General features: G+C 35.8%; 1 protein-coding gene across 8 annotated transcripts in view; it reads left to right on the forward strand.

Moving 5' to 3' along the window:
* Positions 1-20840, forward strand: part of KCNH7 (potassium voltage-gated channel subfamily H member 7) — a 224974-nt gene that overhangs the window by 176759 nt on the left and 27375 nt on the right. For all 8 annotated transcript variants that reach the window (XM_065637277.1, XM_065637274.1, XM_065637275.1 and 5 more), the window contains 4 exons: positions 3223-3622; positions 4346-4545; positions 14969-15221; positions 18659-18864. In XM_065637277.1, coding sequence (XP_065493349.1) covers positions 3223-3622; positions 4346-4545; positions 14969-15221; positions 18659-18864 — 1059 coding nt within the window. The remainder of the gene's footprint in view (positions 1-3222; positions 3623-4345; positions 4546-14968; positions 15222-18658; positions 18865-20840) is intronic.

A 20840-nucleotide genomic window follows, 5' to 3' on the forward strand; every position in this document is an offset into this window, starting at 1 on the left:
GATAAAGGACAGACAGAACATGTTAATAGTTCTCTTACCAAAAGATAACTTTTCTATTCAGAAGGTGGCTAAAAAGCTCAGAGATTCAAAAGAAACTTTGATTGCCTTTTGCATTCATTATCTGTTGTAGGTCGCAGTCTTTCTGCAGATTTTTTTTCTGCGATTTTGATAGCACAAATACATGAAAGATAAACATTTTGACAATGGCATTACTTCTAACTTGGACCACATCATTCCCCTTCAGGTGTGGTCTGCACCCCTTTCTGATCACTGAGCACTCATCACTGCCAAAGATTATGTTCAGTGATTCAAAATGTGGAACATCAAGAATTACAACAGGGACCAATTCCAAAGTTCATTGAAAGAGTGCTCTTTGGATTTGACCCTGAACATCTTTCTTCCACACCTCCCCTGTTACAGACGTGCTTAGGAATAAAGTGCCAGGTGCTAAGTGATGCTAAAGGAATAACTTTAACATAAGATAAGATATTTCTCCAATGATCCCTTTGTGACAGTTTAGCAAGAAGAAGCAATCATAAAACTGTTAGAATGGAGCATTTTTCATTTAATAGAATTTTTTAAGTCATAAGGGTTATCTTTTTTATGAAATAGCCCTTCTTTGTTATCTAGAAACTCTTCAAATAAGATCCCCTACAAACAATTGTATTGAACAGACATTTTATTAAACAACATAAGCTCCAAAGAGAGCTCCATGTGTGCTCACCCAGATTTAAAACACCTTGATATCAAACCGAGTCTAGAAAGGGCAGGAGATAATAATCCAAATACCGCATACAGCCCTATCTGAATGTTTCCATTTGAGCCATATTTTGGCAGCCACAGGAAAGCAACAGAGTAAGACAGTTAACTTTCCAGTTTCTAAAATAGGGAACTAATATAATTTTGAATTATTTTTTCTGTTTAAGCAGACTCAACACAAAATTATTATGGCTGATAGTAAACCAGATGGTTACCAGATGAGGTGAGGTGGGTAACTGACAGAGTAGGACCTCTGCCTCCTTGGGTGCTGTGCTGAGCAAAGTATTCCAGCAAACCAAGCAAATTACATTGCATGAGTTCTGACACTAAGTACTTCTGTCTCTGGCCAAGTGACACGTGGGAGGTGGACTATTACTCTGTGAAGGCCACATCTACACTGAGAGGTGGACAGAATGTAAAAGTACACCAAAACCTAGGGATCATGCTTTCCACCTCTGCTGCCAGCTGTATCATAGTGTCAAAGCCTCTCCATTGCATCAAAGAAAGTTCCAACTCAGGATGTGTTTCTTGATGGTTTAAAGCATATTTAGTCTCACTTATGCTGATCTCACCCCGAAGAGATGGAGTTTGCTTGTATTATACACCTCCAACAGACCCCAGAACTCAACGCTGATGCAGTGTCTAAGCATGGAACCAACACTGAAGATGCATAATATAAGCATGCCTTATTTAGGAATGGGGTGGAACACCGTTGACATATTTTCAATTCATGATCTACCTTCTGATCTGTTTAAGGGGCACTGTAAGAATATGTTGCCTCTTCCATGGTGTAGAGATATGACTACCTCTGTAACAGAATGGTTCCGACACGCACTAAGAACAAAAGTTAGCTTTTCATAAGATTGCTCTTTTCCTTAAAGGATCATAAATATTTGAGACTCAACAATAACAAACAAAACAAAACAAATGAAAAAAAAGGCAAGCAGCCAATGGCAATATTCACATGCTGAAGCTCAGCCTCAGCGTAACTTTTTAGAGGATATGGTCTTTCAGATTGTTGAGGTCACAATCAATGAAATAGCCTTCTTTATGTGGAAATGAGAAATTTGCCCTGAAATTATTCTCTGTGATGTTAAGTCGAGCCAAGGAGTGTTACCCAGTGTTACCCTACGTTATCCTCTTGCTCATTTACTCAGAAAATATGAACAACATATTGAGCTGTCTGCTGACACATGCAGCCAAGAAAGCCTCTTTGTTTTGTTCTAAGGACTTTGGGATTTTACTCAGAAACATGGTAAATGCAAGGCTATAATAAAACATAAAAACTAGTCCAGTACCTGTTGAAAGAAAGCTTTAATGTGACACGTACTACCATTAGAGTGGTTTATAAGGCTCGGAAAACTTTTCCAGTTAAGTGTTATATAATATACATGCATATTAAAAAGAAAAAAAAAAAAGGAAGAAAAACTTATTAATATCAAATCTTATTCAGTCTTGACATTTACTGAATACTTTAATATATGTTCAGACTTAATGGAGGAAAAAAGGTAGCTATGTTCTGTTTGAAATTGAGTTCTTACTATTTACAATGTTGTAAGTCTCTTTGATAAGGAATTAACAAGTATGAAAATGATTTACTGATTGAAACTTTTAAATTTACATTAATAAACTTTAGATTCCTTTAAGAATCAGAGATCAGAGCCTCAAAGAGGCTGCAATGAATCATAGAGCAGGTCTGCACTAAAAAGCTTGAAATGTGTTCCTGGTTTACAACTGACCCATATTTTTTATAATGGTATAGTACTTTTCTTGCTGGCTTCTACCACTATACCTGCAATCTTCATGAGGAAAGATGCAAAAAGATTAATCTCACGTCTGGCAACAGTAGCTTTTCTGTGATTTTCTATTCATCTTTTGGCTGTATAGAGTATTCTGATCATTACAAAGCGTAGCAATATTTGCAGAATAAGATACTTACTCTCTGAGATATTTCTGCCCTACTCCTTCTGTTTTCTAGAACACATGTGCCACCGCATTGCAAGGAGTCTCTAAGATAGGATTGAATATAGTCACACAGCTTTGTTCAAACATCATGAATACTTATTACTTACAAGACCAGTCACATAATTATGAGTAGTTCCAATAACTTACAGACTTAAGCATGCCAAAACATCATTAATCTAATTGATAATTTAAGTCCATTAGGGTGGCTTGAAGAGTCCAGATCAGGAATACTATTCAAAATGAAAAAGTATTCAGCAGAGGACAACTTGAATATATCTTAATTTAAAATGCGCATTTCTTATTGTTTTCTTCACTGTTTTCATAATAAATATGACAGTTTTAAAAAATGAAGTTAAGATTACATTGAAATGGATTAATCTACTGGTTTTGTTGGTCCCCAAAATAGTGGAATTTGCACTGGTTTATTTATGCTGACTATTCAAGAAATACATTCACTAACAGAGAAAGTAAATTTCTTTTTATATCTTATTTTTACAGACAACAACATTAATAGGTCTTCTGAAGACCGCTAGACTGCTGCGTTTGGTGAGAGTAGCACGGAAATTGGACAGATATTCAGAATATGGTGCTGCAGTTCTGATGCTCCTTATGTGCATATTTGCACTAATTGCACACTGGCTTGCTTGCATTTGGTATGCCATTGGAAATGTAGAAAGACCTTACTTGGCTCACAAGATTGGCTGGTTGGATTCTTTAGGAGAACAATTAGGAAAGCAGTACAATAAGAGTGATGCAAGCTCTGGACCATCCATCAAGGACAAATATGTTACAGCACTTTATTTTACCTTCAGCAGTCTGACAAGCGTAGGATTTGGAAATGTGTCTCCAAACACCAACTCAGAGAAAATCTTTTCCATCTGTGTCATGTTGATTGGCTGTAAGTAGTTTTATCTGATTATTTTTTCTCTTTTTTTCTCAATGTTTGAACAAACAACTTAACAGTCTAAGCTAATAAAATTATAAGCATGCAGCTGGAAGGGCAAATTCCCAGAGAAAGCAATGTTTCATGCAAAAATATGTTGTGACTCATGCAGTGCCAGGATGTAGTCAGGTTGCTTGACTACTCAAAATCTGTTATCCAAACTGTCAGAAGTTTTGTGTTGTGTATCAGTGTCTGTAATCAAATCCTGTGTAGGGCAGGAAGCTGAGTTTTGAGTGGATTTAGGAAACCATAGCCCATCACTTTTGGATAATCATATTTTATTTGTTGATTTAAACCCCGAAGATATAAATGTATGTGCACCTTCTTAACTCTGCGCTTTGTTCTTAACTTGTACTTAACCTTAGTTCCTAGTTCTTAGTTCAACTGAAGCCCATAAAGTTAGATGAACCTAACTTACAATACTAAATTCAGGACTACAAATCTCCAAAGATAAATATTACCAACTTGACTACAGTTTAATATTTAAGCCTCTTCTGCTGAGTTGGTACTGATACAATCAATCAATAAAAATCTTCAAGTAAATCAAGACCACATCTCTGAAAATGTTACTAGTCTCGTCTTAACTGTTTTGCATGCAAGGTGCAGTATACGAATAGTTGTATCACCCGTAAAACCCAATGATATTACTTCAGTAAGTTTTGTTTCTATTTAATCCAGCATTAATGTATGCTAGTATTTTTGGAAACGTGTCTGCAATAATCCAAAGACTCTACTCGGGAACTGCACGTTATCACATGCAGATGCTGCGAGTAAAGGAGTTTATACGCTTTCATCAAATCCCCAACCCTCTGCGGCAGCGACTTGAGGAATACTTCCAGCATGCATGGACGTACACCAATGGAATTGACATGAACATGGTATGTTGTTCTATTTTTCAAGCATAGATACTGAGGAATAGATAAATGCATGAGAGATTATAAATCTTCATTATTTATGATCTGTAAAAGAACAAGCTTCAGAAGGCGGATACATAGCAATTATTGAAAACCAAGCCATTACAACCTTGGCATCAAAACAGCTGCCTAGATTATTGAAGCTACATCAGAAATCTAAACTCTCACTGTGCATGGGAAAGCTTGAGAACTGCAGTTGACTTTTATAAGCTAAAGACAAGGTAACAAACAAACAAACAAACAAACAAAACCAGATAATTTTCTTATTTCAGCCATAGCTGTTCCAGAATTTTGTTTGCTCCTCCACCTGATTTTCCACTTCCAATATCAAACAAGAGTACCTTTGTTGGTATCTACAGAGTTACTCTTCTATAAAACCTGTGGAGATCAATTCTTTTTCAAAATCCTGTACTGGGGGTGAGTGAAAGAGAGGACCAGGAGGGTGGATTAGCTCCTTTCAGAATGAAATATTCTAATCATATGATAGTCTGAACAATAGTTCACTTGCGTTCACAACCACATATTTCTTCACTGAAAGTCAACCCAGTACTATTAACTGTTTAGCAAACCACAGAATCTCATTTCTAGGTGGCAAGGTACAACACTCATGTTTTCTGGTTTTGATTTTAAAAAACCCAAAAAAACAAAAGAACAAACAAAAAACCCCTAAGCAAACAAACAAACAAAGTGTAGATGCTCCTTATAGAAAAATACATTACGTGGCCAGCTAAAAAGGAATAACAATCTGCTAATGAACAAAAGTAAACCTCTATCTCTCTGGCTTATCTTCTGGAGACCACAACACTTTTTCTGAAAAGTTGACACAGGTTTGAATTGTGCATCTTAAGGATCTGTGATTCTGTCTCTAAAGGGATGCTTTCCAGAGCTATCCTGAGTTGTAGATTAGAGACTTCGCAGAGCTCTCCATAAAGTTAGCAAGAAGAAGAAAATTATACATTTTTGTAACAATTTAACTGGAAACAAACTGTCAAAATTTTGACATAAATTCAAACAGCTTCCATGTGGTATCTATACATATATTTGTGAATGACTGTCAGAGTGGTACACTTTTATGCAGTAAGCAGAAATAATGGTCTTGATTAGAAGCTTGTATAGTGCTGAATCACTGACAGCTTGACTTTATGGTTACCATTAAGTAAAGCAGATCTTAAAAGTAAGACAGCAAATTAAATATATTGGGCTTCACCTCCCTCTTCCATGAGTGTCCACTCCAGAGGGATATTACGCTCAGCACAGGACAAGTACACTTGCGTAAACCTCTGCCGGGGATTACTGCAGCGGATGCAGCATCAGCAGCTTCATCCTGCGTGGCACTGAATGGCTCTAACTCCCGCCGATGGCAATGGGACTGCGGGGTACTCAGTGCTTTGCAGGATTGGGTACTTAAGCTGCAGGTGGGTGCAGCCTAAGCCTAAGGTAGCTCATTGAATTATTTCTGAAGATATTACAAAACCATGTATTCCTTAACTAATTCATTACCACTAACAGATGTACTAAGAACACCTGTTTCGCATGAAATAGTAAATAAAACTGGATATTGTCAGGGTAAAATTTGCATAATACAGGAATTGGTGCTCTGGAATTAGTCTTGGATTTGTCATTAACATGAAATACTAACTAAATGGATTAAACAGCCCATATTCTGCAATGTGATTGTGAGGCAGTATGGAGGCTTTGTTTTAAATAAAATGTGGAAAAAAAAGCCCAACAAGTTTGGTATCTCATTTTATTATATTTTATTTCTTATTCTATTCGCAATTCTGTCCCTCAAGTTTCATGGCAGTTGCTTAATTTTCTTTAAAAGTGAGTTTATTACACTTAGTGCAAGGTTAATATAAGAATTGTGTGATTTATGTTGTACTTATGAAAGATTTATCTCTTTCCTGTCTGCTTCATACCTTAATACATGGAATAACACCACCCACTGGTAAGAGCAGGAGGTATTTATATCAAATTTAATTCCAGTATAAAGTGTGGAGAATATCCATGTTATCTGTTGGGTTTAGAGCTTGGTCAATGCTTTCTAATTTTAATTGCAACTTTTTGCATGATGAAGGGATAGATAGCAAAGGGAAATAATCCAAGCAGAATAAGATGTGGGGCAAAACGGTTACTAAAAATTAGACATTAAGAAATGCTAAACTAACCACATTTATTAATCACTGTTTTACCCCACAACTCAAATCGTGCTTCTCTGCCCAAAAAAAGGTCATGTGCATATTGGTTTGCGTTAGATAGTTGCTCTGCAGGAATGTCACTCTGACAAAGTTGCCATGCTGATCATTCTGCATTTTCCTTTGCGTGAATGCTCTTAGTTCAAACCATATATGCATGTTAGCACAAGCACCAATGCCGTTTTCTTGGCTATAAGCCATCTGCATATGAGATGGACTTGCATGCGGTATTAACTTAATTTTGCATGAAATATTTGTATTTACACAGCAAAGGGCTAATACTGTCCTCAGACAAATGTGTTTGACTCCTCTCAATATTTACTGGGAGTTTTTTGCAAATGTCTGAAGGCAGAATTTGATCCCATGTCTTTCTTTTAATTTAATGACTGAAAACTGAATAAAATTTGAAAACTCAGTCCTCTTTCTCCTTTCAAATATGAAATGCATGAACAATTTACATTTTACATATATATATGTACATGCAATATATACACACATACTCATACATATATATATATAAATAATATTAGGGAATTTTTCAAAAAATGCTTTTAATTATCATCAGTAATATACTTAAGAATTCAGGAAAAGTGAAAAAATTAAAAAAGGTTTTAACCTCAGGAATAATACTGCACTAAGACTAAATAAACTTGATTTCCTAAACAAATCCTACACTTTTAATGAAAAACCAGAAGATAATGCTCTATCCTCATCTGAAATGGCTAAACATAAAATTAGCTTTAAAGATCTGCTGGTGAAATATGCTGAGAACATTGTTTATTTGTCCATTTGTTCCCCTCTGCTTCATTTCTACATCTTTTTGATTATGTTTCATTGCATAATGTATTTTGATATAAATAGTTCCACATAATTATGCATGGACTGGATAAACAGGATTTGGGATTTATTTTAATCTGGATAAATATCTTGAGTCTATAGAATAAGCATAATTTAAATCGTATCCCTGTGGTATACACTGGCAAAGTTAAATTACAGAAAAATTATTTACAGTGTATATTGTTTCATGAAAGATGTCACTGGTCCTGAAGATTCAAAGATATTGTCTGTATTTTTAAAACTATCCTGTTCTGTTTTTCCTAATCTCTCTTTACCTTCTTTTCCACCCTTCATTCCAATGATATCAGTCCAGCACTGATAACAGCATGCCTGTGATGCTTAACCTAAGAAGATGACATATTTAGTGTTTGAGATCCTTTTTTAAGTTATGCATGTATTTTTTACTATACCTGTCCTCCCTCTTCCTCTGCCCCCTCTTCTTTCCATGGATCTTCTGTGCATCTGAATAAAGAGTTCAAAGAAGTAAATAAGTGGGACAAGTTTTGGAAAGTGTTTAGCCAACTGTACATGTTAATTAAAATTTTGGATGTGGCACAGATTCCTTTTTAGGGGGGGATTGGACTAGATGATCCTTTGAGGTCCCTTCCAATCCCTAACATTCTGTGATAACATTCTGTGATTAGTTTGGGTTTTACCCAGTACTATGAAAGGAGAGAGCAAGTCAGAATCTTTATATATAAATTTATGGAACCTTCTCCTGTGAACATCCAAGCAAATTGTTGATTTCACATCTGCGATAAGTTTTCTTGGTCACACAGATCATGCAAGTAGAGCAGAAAGCACACCTAACTTGAAGGTTCAGAACCAGCAATGCGGCTATACCAAATAAAGGCCAGGTTCATCATTGCTTTGGTAAAGTTTCCTTTGTGAGCAGCTGGCCCCTGGTCACTGGATGACACCACTACATTTCTTACTCTTGCTTTTCCTTCCACTGGGATGATTTCTTATGACCAAAATATTTCTACCAATAGAACTTAGAATTAGAAGTGTTTGGAACAAAAACTAGAAGTAATTGGTTAAACAGAGAGAATAGGTAATCATCGTGGGAAGTGGTACTGCTGCTTGTCTATATGTCATAAGGGAAATCATAAGACATATAAACCTATCAGAAAGTACCTCAGATATGATCAGCTGTAAAGCTGTTCTTTTATTTTCCATAGCAAAACCACTTAAAAACAGTGAATGCCTACATTTAGTCAAGTTACAGAAAAGAAGACCTCTTAGGAAAAAAAAAAATACTTTAAAGAATGTCAATCTAATTGCAAAGTGATCCTTTATCAGTTTCTCACTGATTTGTGTTTAGTAGTCTAACGTCTCAAAAACAAGAGTAATTAACAATTTTCCAATTATCATTGTACTTTTGGAAAGACAAGTTTCTGGTCAGCTTCCAGCTTCTACAGGCATCAAACTTTTCTGTGGATGGGGAAGTCAATAAATAGTCTAAGAAACAAAAATAATTTCTGTCCTACTCACCCAGCAATGTAACATATCTCAGAGATCACCTTTCAGATGTACTTGGAAACTGTAATGAGGTTATAGATGACGAATGATCCACTGCAGCTCCACTAGTTTCAACATTAAAATGTCACACAATCTGTGTCATGGCAATGACTGAAAGCACAAGATCCTAATTTCTTGATTAGGTTGTCAGACTTCAAATCTCATTGAAAGATGAATTAACTCATCATCACTCACTGCTTCTGTTCTCTCTCAACTATTGTATGGACCTCCTTCATGTCCTCCAAACAACAAAAGACCAAACAAACAAACAAATCTGACTGCAAAATTTTCCTGTATGAAAAGGAGGAATGATCACAAATAATCCTTATTCTATATGGAGCTCAGGAGCTGCTGGAGCAGAATTATCACGACCTGTGACCTTGTTCATTCTTTTCTAAATGATGAAAGCTCTTGGAAACGTTTTTGGCCTTCTGCTAATAGCAATAGTTAATTTCTGTAATTAACATAATTCGTACATTCTAAATTCTTTCTAAAGGTGGAACTAGGCTGAATCACAGAAAGGTTTATCCTGAATTAAGATGTTATTAAAATCTAAGAGTCAAATGTTTGTGACAGAACTAAATCCCACGCTACTCTTGCCATCATAGGGAGCAGCTACTGGGGGACAGAGCCTAATTCAAAATCTATGCAGTGGGATTTGTGCAGCTAAAGTGTATTAGATTAGTGCTAAAACTAGGTGGCAGAAAGATAAAAATTAAAGACATATGTTATATCACAAAATATATGACTTACTATGAATTAATTTGACTCATTCTTACAGAACAAACTAAGACAGTTAATTTTGAATATAAATCCCCACTAGAGTGAACTCTCCAAGGCAGGGGTTATACTCCCTGTGATGAGTTCAAAATTTGTCATTCAAATAGTTTGAGAAGTTTTATTCAGCATTTAGTGATGCCAATGTCAACATATCCTGAGATCTATATTACACAGATGAGATCCAAATAAAGATTAAGTATGTGTTGTCTACGACACAAAGTCTATTTATTCCAGCCTCTTCAGCTGCTCAGATTTTTTGTTGGATTAGTTTTTGTGTGGATCAGTTTCTTAAACCATTCCACAGAGAGAGATCAGGACAGGGCAGGAATAAACAGGTAATGTGAGGAAGGATCGAAATTCCTCTTTCATGTTATGCCAGTTTAAATTGTCAGATTAACTAGAGGGTCTACCTTTATCTTTCCTTCTATATGCTGGATACTTGCCGCTCATAAATAAGCCTGAATCTGATTCTAGGACAATAAAATTTTAGTCAAAATGAGTTTCAACACACCCCAAACAGATCCACAACACACAAGAGCTCGCTTATGCTCTCTTCAACTGCTGCCTGGCATTGAGTGCTTTATCCCACCTATATTTCAACAGAGAAAATGTATTACAGAAGATTATATGCAGAATTAAAGGAATATCTTTGCCAGATTGCAGGGACTGGAGGATCTCTCATACTAGGAAAGGCTGAGAGAGCTGGGACTGTTCAGCCTGGAGAAGAGAAGGCTTACAGGGGATCTCATCAATATGAACAAGAACTTGAAGGGAGGGTGTAAAGAAGATGGAACAGACTCTTTTCAGTGGTGCTCTGTCACAGGACCAGAGGCAATGGGCACAAACTGAAACAGGAGGTCCCATTCAAACATCAGGAAGCACTTTTTTCATGTGAGGATGACTAGCACAAGTTACCCAGAGAGGCTGTGGCATCTCCAGCCTTGGAGATGTTTGAAAGCCATCTGGACATCATCCTGGACTACCAGCTCCAGGTAGACCTGCTTGAGCAGGGAGATTGGACAAGATGACTTCCACAGATCCCTTCCAATCTCAACCATTCTGTGATTCTGTTGGTATAGAGTGTGATGATATTTCCATGTTTAATAAGAATTATTATAGCTAATATCATGATTTGCTTCAGCTTGGATGCTTCTAAATGTTTTCCGTGGGACAGATGTCAATACCTCTTCCAGAACTGAGGAGAAAAAAAATCTAAAAATTGTCATGAATCTTATCATTCATCCAAATAAAACTAAGTTATCATTGCCCCAAACATTTGCTAGTTGTTTGAGGTTAGGGCACACAGATTTCTCCCATTCTATTGTCACAAAGGTGTCTGATACATGTATGAGTGATACCCTAATGTAATTTTGAAAAAAAGAAGCTAATGAAGCCAGACTCCCTCTCCACTTATGAAAGACCGCATTCTTCAAGGCAATTTGAATTTTGTCCCTACTATCCTCACTTATTCCTTCATCAGCTTCAATTGCTTATTCCACATAAAATGTTTTACTTCTCACTGAATGATGCTTTCCTCCTCTCTAAGCATGCCAAGTAGATAAACCAATGTTATTCGACCTGGAATAAGTTTTATTCCAGACAGGAAGAGAAGACTGAACTTGGAGTTGATAACCGCCAAAGAGAGACAACTGGAGCCTATAGTCACGGCACCATAACTGGTTTTGCTTTTCCTTTTTTTTTTTTTTATTTTTGAGAGGGGGAAGGGTTGAGGCTGATCTTATGTCTTGTTACATTTCTTGTTTAGAAGATCTCTGTCTATTGAATTATGTATGAGTTCTGATTCTAACTATGATTCTAACCATGAGAATCCAAGATTTTTCTCACCAGGCCTCAATGGAATCACTATTGAGTAGATATTGTGTGTAACAATAGATATACATCAGGAAAGAATGGAGCAACTGAAATCCAAATGTGTATTCAAATGATTTATTAATTTTGGATTTGTCATTGAGAATAATGCTATTTAAAGAGCAATTCTAGCTTTATCATTTTCAAAATTTTATTTTGGATTTTTTTTTATTAGCTAGTCCCACATTCATATAATTACAAGATTATGCTGTCTTTCAGTCGTTTAGAAAAGTCTATTTTGAATTTTTGTTGTCACATTGCAGTGTGACTTTAATGTGTTTTGACTCCAAAAGCTCACAGCAAATGTAAAGAGGTGAAATGCAATATTTAGAGTTTTTTTATTTTTAAGCTAATCTCATGATTTTGAAGACTGCATGGATGATTTTCTAAAATGTAGAGTTGTCAGTAAGTGTACACATAGTGTATTGATGTTAATTGCCACATTATAAGAACATGAATTTCAATACAATTGTTCCTGATGTACACAATCAAAGATATCTGTGAGAATCATATACTTCCTTATTACCACAAACTAAAAATGTATGAATAAGAAGCATTTTCTCAAAGTAATAAAAATCTGAATACTAGAAATGTACATGGAGGCTTGGTTTGGCAAGATGTTGTCCATATTGCACAATTTAAAACTTAGTTTGGAAACATCAAATTCTATATAGTGTCAACTACTGGACTTGGATTAAATACCTCACTATATAAAATGTCCAAATTACGGTAAGCTCGTTTTAGTACCGTAGTGTATAGCAATGTTTTAACAAATGGATCTTCAAATCACCTTCTTTCTTGCATTTCTAAACCTATGTTAGTGAGTCATCTCCAAAACTCCATTGGAAATCAATGTTATTTGAGCACCTGTCTTCCTTCCAGACATTTGACAATTGTGGTATTAAAGAGCAAATGTTCTTCCCTTCTGATGTAAAACAACTGGTTTAGACTGTAAGCTCTGTGGGGCAGGGACATTTAAATCACAGATACTTGAACAGAGGCTAGTATTTTTCCTATGTTATTTGCATACGAATAACTATTAACTAATATGCAATGATTTTACAACAGTTTCATGTCAAGTATAAATTAATAACCAAGATAATTGTTTCTTTAAAGAAATCTCCAAAGTATCTTCAGAAATATAAACCAACACACATCGTCTGCATAGGTTTTGCTTAATGGTAAAGTACAATCCCTTCATAAATGAGATAAACAGAAGCTGATGTGAAAAATGAATACAATTTATCCTAAGGCTGTGCTCTTGACTTCCTAACAATTCAAATACCTTTGTGTACAAGTACCTCTGAATTGAAAATATTTTTCCTATTTTGCATCCAACAAAAAACGGAGCTCTTCTAAATTATTTTCGGACAGTCATAAAGCAAAGCATCCATAGGTCTTTTTCACTCATATGACCAGAGAAAAATTTCAAAATAAAAACCTGCAAGTTTTTTCCACCTGTATAATTAACTGGACATATTTGGCTATCAGATCCTCAGTATTATTCAGTAAATAAGTTGCTAAAACTCACAATATTTTTATTTCAATATAATTAGATTCAATTAAAAAGCGTAATTGCATACTAAGCTACTTCTTGTGGTATGATAGATACTGAAAAGAGAGTGGCACCAAAGAAGCTTTTAATTTATCATATTTTCTTTTGCTTATTGTTGTTGAATGCTGGCTTTTTCTGATGAAGTATAAATTTCATGTTGCAATGCTCTATAGCTCATAAAATTTTTGTATATATGTGTGTAAAAACATTCTGTCTGTTATTTCACAGCATTGATTTCCATTAGCAATCATAGAAACATTTCAACTCAATTGAAGGTACTAATATTTCATTTGTAAATCATAGCTTGGCTTGTGTGGACAGAAGCTTCATATCAGAAACATGTTCATCTTCTCCTCTAGTAAGGGATATGAGCTGTGAATATCTTTACGGAATAAGAGTGCACAGACCTTTATTGTGCTGAAGTAAGAATTAATATAGCAACAAGTGAATGCATTTTTTATATTTTTTTCTTTGCAGGAACATTTATATGTTTGTAGAAAAACAGTTCAGAGCATAAACAGGAGTGAATTAATAGACTGCTCTAATAACAAAAAAGACAGATCCTGCACATATATTCATAACACTGGTAGAATCAATTCATGTTTTGTCCTTAGAAATATGCAACAGATGTAGCTGGTCCCAGGGAAAGTATATGACCCATTAACATCATTGACAGCAGGTAACAAGATTTAATGGAAAGACAGGGTGGTGCATAATAATGTGTCAGGCCCATTCCTCAACATACCAGGCAGAGTCACAAGGTGAGCTGTACTCCCACAGAACTCAGTACCAGACATGTTTATTGACTCTAAAAGAAGCAGAGGTAAGATGATCCTAGACAATTTTTTAAAGTTCACACAGAATGACCATGCTATAAGGAGCTCACTTTCTGTCTTCTAAACAAAATTAACATGTTACCATGGTACCCAAGAGGAATCCCATGGTTCTACTTCAGGCAAATTCCCATTGTTCTGAGTAAGAGATGATCAAGGACCTTAACAACTAGCCCCATGCTTTGCTGAACTAATCATGTGCCTATGTAAAGCTGCAAAACATCGTTTCAGTGGCACATGTCGCTTTTTCTGATAAAAATCTAAGTCCTACACCTTCAAGCAGAATATATTTAACATGAATATCCCAATAAAATGGCCTCCCTCTGAAAAACATCTGATTTTGTTCAGATACATCTCTTTTTACAGGTGTCATGTTTATTTCAGCAAAAATCTTTCTTATATTAAATGTAGTACTTTTATAATTGATTAAAAGGAAGTAGACATATTTGTCCAAATAGGTGAAACTCAGTTAAGACTCTTCCTTTAGCTGTCTTATTTGTTATTTTACTGCAGTATATTCATTCATATACCTTGATACCATTCCTTGCAATGAAATGAATCTTAGTAACAAATCTTGTAAGCACTACATACATTAGTATGTGCATTAATATTCACATTGTATAAGCTTTGCAATATCGATTACGCTATGCACTTGTTGAATTGTATTATTCTGACAGCTCTCAAGGCCACCTCTATTTGTTTGTCACTTCTTTCTTTCTGTTCAGGAAGAAAACATAAAAGTTATATAAAGCAAATTTCATAGCATTCACATGAAAACCTTATGCTTGTCTTCCCAGGTCCTGAAGGGGTTTCCAGAATGCTTACAAGCTGACATTTGTCTGCACCTCAACCAAAATTTGCTTCAGAATTGTAAAGCTTTCCGGGGGGCCAGTAAAGGCTGTCTTCGAGCTTTGGCTATGAAATTTAAGACAACACATGCACCTCCTGGAGACACTTTAGTGCACTGTGGAGATGTTCTCACTGCTCTTTACTTTGTGTCAAGAGGCTCCATTGAAATCCTTAAGAGTGACATTGTTGTAGCCATTCTTGGTAAGTAGATTACTACAAGTCATGTTAAAAAAATCAGGGGATTGAAAAGAAATATGCCTTGTTTATCCTAGGGAAGGAAATTTGTAAATGTTTTACCTACTGTTATTTATAATCAAGCAGAGAAATATTTGTTTAAGGAGCAAAATCTACATTACTGCAATAATTCTTGCCCACATCCTTGAATATCTAAAATATAAGAGCAGGAGTTAGTCAGATTTATCCCTGGGTAAGTGGTAAGCTGCAAGTTGAGTCAAGCAGATATCAAATTACTCCAGTTCTGATTATGCTGCAAGAACCAAAGTCAAGTATAACCTTTTCTTGAACAGTGTATCAGGGTACTGAGACAAAAGACCACCTATATGCTAACTGGACAAAAGTCATGTATCTACCTTAAGCATTCAAAATATCTTCTACAGGTTTGCAGAAATGTCTGCTTCTTCCCACTGAGCATGTAGAAAATGAAGAGAGTAACAGATTAATCTGATCTAGGTTAATACCTAAGTGTAGTAACACCAGTGTTCCCCCTATATTTCCTATTAGCACATTCTTGTTTGCATCACATGGATTATTTTCTTTCCCAATGAAGATGTCTCGGAGCAATGTTCAATCCAGCTGGGAGCTCACTTGCAGCTGGTGATGGCTGTTCTTTGGAACCAATAAAACTTAATTAGCTACAGCAATTTTAAAAGTAAAATAACTAAAACTCTACCTACACAAGACCACTGATTTGTTTCTCCAATTTACTGTCAGGTAATAAGAACACAAAGAATAATTGAGTAGATGAATAAGGATTTTGCTGTACAGAAACCAACATCATTCATATGTTCTCCTTTCTGTTTGTCTTCCACTGTAGGAACTTACAGCCAGAAAAGTAGATGAAGCAAAACGTGGACTGGTAGCAGTATATTGCTATTAATCCACTTGTGACTAACTATTCTGCTAATACTTTGCAGGGTGGATACATGAGCAGAAGTACAAAGGTGTGCCTACAGCAATCCTCCTCTAGGTTTAGATGGTGTTATCAAGATAATTCGTCATCTCATGCTGTTGCACCTCACCAGCTAGGCCAGCTTCAGGCACAAGCAATGTAGGGGACACACAAGTATAACACTGATGTCTTTACTTGCCTGTGTGAGTTCCTTCCCCTGATTACTAACACTGTGGTTCATCAAGGATTTCACCACTTATATAAAAAACATTTAAATTTCTATAGCACTCACAATCAAGAAAAACTGTCAAGTTTGTGAACTTGTTAATTTCATCTGGAACAAAGATGTAGACAGGTCAAAATGTTATGCACATCAGATCCCTGTGCTCTCACACTGCAGCCAGAAACTTGGGTATTTGCAGGGCAATGCCACGGCATCTCTTCCAGCCTACAGCTCCTCACGGCTGGGCCATAGTTTGGAGCCCCACTCTCCCAGAGCATGGTGGTCCAGACAGAAAGAGGGAAACTTGTAAACAACTTCAGCCAAAAGGAACTGGTCTCTGGGCCCACATCTGTTGCACCATCCATGAGGCAGTAGCCTGCCTGGCAGCTGGCTCCAGTCAATGAGTCTACTGTGTCTTGAAGAATCTGCTAAAAAATAACGGAATGTGACACAAATTAACATTATTCTGCAATGAAATCAAACAGAAAGCTAACAAAGATTATCAGTACCTAGCCAAACATTTTTAGTTAATTCCTCTTTCTGAAAAAACCTACACACAGAAATGGACATAAACACCCAAAGCTTTGTCCTCTGGAGTTGAAAAGGCTTCAGTCAAACAGAGGTAGCATGGATGAAGATTCCATCCTTAATAAGTATTGCAACTTCATTACAGAAATCAAAGAGTTCTGAGAAATGCTGGGTTTGTCCTCGAGTTTTCCTTAACCTGTCAGCACTGTCTGATACTGACCTGACAACAGCAATGCTGTGCCAAATCCTTAGAAAATACAATGGCTGTGGACCTAGTAGAACCTACCACCTCTTTAAGCTTTGCAGACAAGATATAAAAATACTGCAATCATGTCAATAGTCATATTGCAGAGAAGGTATTATATGTCTTGAGTAGGGACCTCTGCATTCATAAACATTAAGGCCAGAAGGACTATTAGATTATACTGGACAACCTTTGTTTCATCACTGACTTCTGCTACATTTCTTACCTTTAACTATCTATTGTGTCTAATAAAGTGTGTTTGATGAAAGAAAAGCAATGTCTTTTCATCTGAAGATATAACACGATGAAAAATGGATCACTTTACTTGGCAGTTTATTTCTAAGGTTAATAATTTCTATTGTTAAAAGTGTATGCTTTATTTCCAGTATAAAATTATCTTGCTTCAATTTCTTTCCATTAGTTCTTGCTATGCATTCCTTGTTACATTCTAGAGGCATTTAGTACCAAGTAATTTTTCCTCTCTATAAGGATATTTGCAATATAATCAGGTTATCTCTTAATCTTCCTGTTGATAAACTAAACAGGCTGCTCTTAAAATCCTCGCTGTAAATCAACCTTAAATTACTTTTTACATCTTTTAGCTGTTTGGTCACCCAGTTTTCAGCTTCCTTTTTAGAAAATGGAGAAACCAGAACAACTTACAGTAACCTAATATAAAAGTCAAATCACACCTGTATTCTTTTTTACCAGTCTACTGTTTCTCAGTTGCTATGACCGCAATTATTTTCCACAACTTTTTTTCCCAGTTTTCACTCAGGTAAGCCCTACAACCCGTAGTTTAGAGCATATTTTGCACATGGCTATTGCAGCAGTTGTGCTGCATTTATGAAGGTTAGGTGCAGATTTGGGGAAAACAAGCAGTTAGAGATGACAATTTCAGCAAACAGGTACTGCAAATGTGTCAACATTGGTGGAAAGAATTGTAGAAATATCAAAACGGAAAAAGCTATGTTTAAAGAGCTTCTTCAAAAAACCTTCTGCATCTCGGAAGTTTTCCATTCCCTCTGAAAAATATAAAAACTAAGTCATTTTCTACTAAAATACATTTAAAGTATGGTCTGTTTCTTTGTGTAATTCTTAACTAAATGAGATTCCAGGCCATACAGGTCCTGGACTCTACTGAACAACAGAATTTATATCTTTGTCATAAGAACATGATTAAAATCAGCAAATAATGTTTTTATGATAAAGTACAAAGGAACATCTTCTAGTCATGCTATTTGGATGGAACTGAGGAAAAATTGTGAGGAAACTAGATTTTCCTTTCACCTACTCCAGTTACATGTCTATGTCATTTCATTGATTTTAATGATTTTACTTTTAATATTTAATAATGCCTTTAATTTACAAAAACATATGTGCAACGGTAGTCTGATTGTATCATTTCAGGTAAAATCAAGTATTCTACACCATTATCATAAAGAAATACATAATTCAATGTAATGGTTTATTCAGATTTAAAATAATAATCTGTCTCTAATTTCTTTCTGCAGGGAAAAATGATATTTTTGGAGAGATGGTACATCTTTATGCAAAACCAGGAAAGTCAAATGCAGATGTGAGAGCTTTAACTTATTGTGATTTGCATAAGATCCAGCGAGAAGATCTGCTAGAAGTTTTGGACATGTACCCTGAATTTTCTGATCTCTTCCTCACCAATTTAGAACTGACTTTTAATCTGAGAGACGAAACTGCAAAGGTACATAATTTTTTTTTTCTTAATATTGGGTCAAATCTGTCCCACAGTAACAAAAGTTGAAAATAAAAATTGAAAAAACAAGGTTAGCAAAATTAAAGGCTAAAAGCCTGAGGTCAAATCTTGTTTTAAAAAAATATACCCAGCTGATTGCTCCTACCAAAGTCAGTTGAACTCAGCAGAAAACAATTAAATTATTCAGATGATATTAATCTAACAGGATTTGGTACCATATTTAAAGATTATCAAAGTTTCAGACAGGGTGATTTTTGATGTTTTGTTAAAGCCATGGAAAATATGTTTTTTTCACATGATTATAGCTTGGGTCACAGCCATAAAATAAAGATAAATTGGATTATCCTGATTCATTCTGTGTCTAACAAAAGAAAATATTTAATTGCCTTTCAAACATGAATTGTTAATTCTCTTATCTTGGAGTGCACTCTACCTCCTAGGAGACTAAAAGCATATAAGAGACTTTTCAAATTTTTGTCGGTCTTCAGATTTGCAGGGATTTCTTGGCCTCTTTTTCACGCAGTGACTCTCCTAAGTGTCCCCTTTTCCACAGATTGCATCTTCAATGAAGCAGAAAAATGACCAGTGTCTCCTTACCTCGGACTGCTGGGGTCAGTCTGAATTGGGAAAGAAAGGGGAGGTTTGGTCAGAAGGGGAGAGTGGAAAGACTGCTGCCCAGCTCATGCTACTGAGCCTAAAGCTTTCCCTAGAAAGTTGCAGGGTACATGCGCACTGGCCAAAAAACATGGATTACACCACCCATAGAATGTCTAGTGTACACTCCATTATTTCTGAGATACCACCATTTTGTGGTTTCTGACCATACTTTTAAGGAAAAACAGAGGCTCAGTGAGAAGAGACTAGCATAATTTGGCCTCAAAGGCTTTCTGAGAAACAAGGAGACAAAGAATGCCAAGTTTGGGGCTGTAAATAATAGGGACATCCTTGCTAATCACATGTGGATCTTTAGTTTTAAAATTAAAACAAATATAACTTCTGACAATAAATGTCATTTCTTTCTATGCTGAGCCTTTTTTTTTAATAAAAGATCATTCCAAAAAGAAAAGACCAATTCTATTATTTATTTTCAAAGTCAACCTTTTGTGTGTATTGAAAAGGTCATCATTATGAATTACATGTGAAATACAATACAATGAATTTATAGTCTAGTTATAAATGTAAGTTAAAACTGAAAGTCCAATAGTTGAAAAAAATCATCGAGGAAAAATTCATATTAATGATTTTAGTCTGAACAATTATTTCCTGCAATTACATTGTCATTGATGTTTTATCATTATTTTTTCTTTAGATCTGAGACAATTGAAACAAAATTCCATCTTCTGTGTTGTGGTGTAGAATACACAAGGAAATTCCTTGCTCCTCATGTTTTTTAGAAATTTTTCAGTAGTTATTTCTTACTGCTGTGCCATCCACTAAGAAAAATTTACTAGACTTCACAGAAACAGGGAAGGGAGGACAGGCTCACTCATGCCTTTGAGCTTGCAAAATCAGTTTTCTCTAGCAATTTCCCTTTCCTTCCATTGTCTATTGCAATCCAGAAAATCACCCCAAAAGATGTGATGAGCACATTCTGATCTTCCAAACATCACTCAGATCCAGAGTTGTTATCTGAATAATAGGTGCTTCTGCCTCATCTTCTGCTCCTGTCCTCTTATTTATGTAAAAGTGTCTTATTCTTCCAGCAGTTTCTCTACCAGTGGGTCACCACTGAAACACCTTACCAACCAGGTTTACAATGAAGGAAATAAAGATTTAAATACTTCCCACTTATTTCCCTCTGCCCTTCTCCCACATGCTTACTTATGGATTCTTCCATATGCTTACTTGAGTGGTACAGGAAACCTCACTAGCACAGGGAAGGGAAGTGGCTGAAGCCAATGCCATGGGTGTGCACACAAAGAGCATGACTGGTGTTACATTTGCTTATTTGTAAATTTCTTGGT

Source organism: Caloenas nicobarica, chromosome 6, assembly GCF_036013445.1.
Source record: "Caloenas nicobarica isolate bCalNic1 chromosome 6, bCalNic1.hap1, whole genome shotgun sequence".
NCBI lineage: Eukaryota > Metazoa > Chordata > Aves > Columbiformes > Columbidae > Caloenas > Caloenas nicobarica.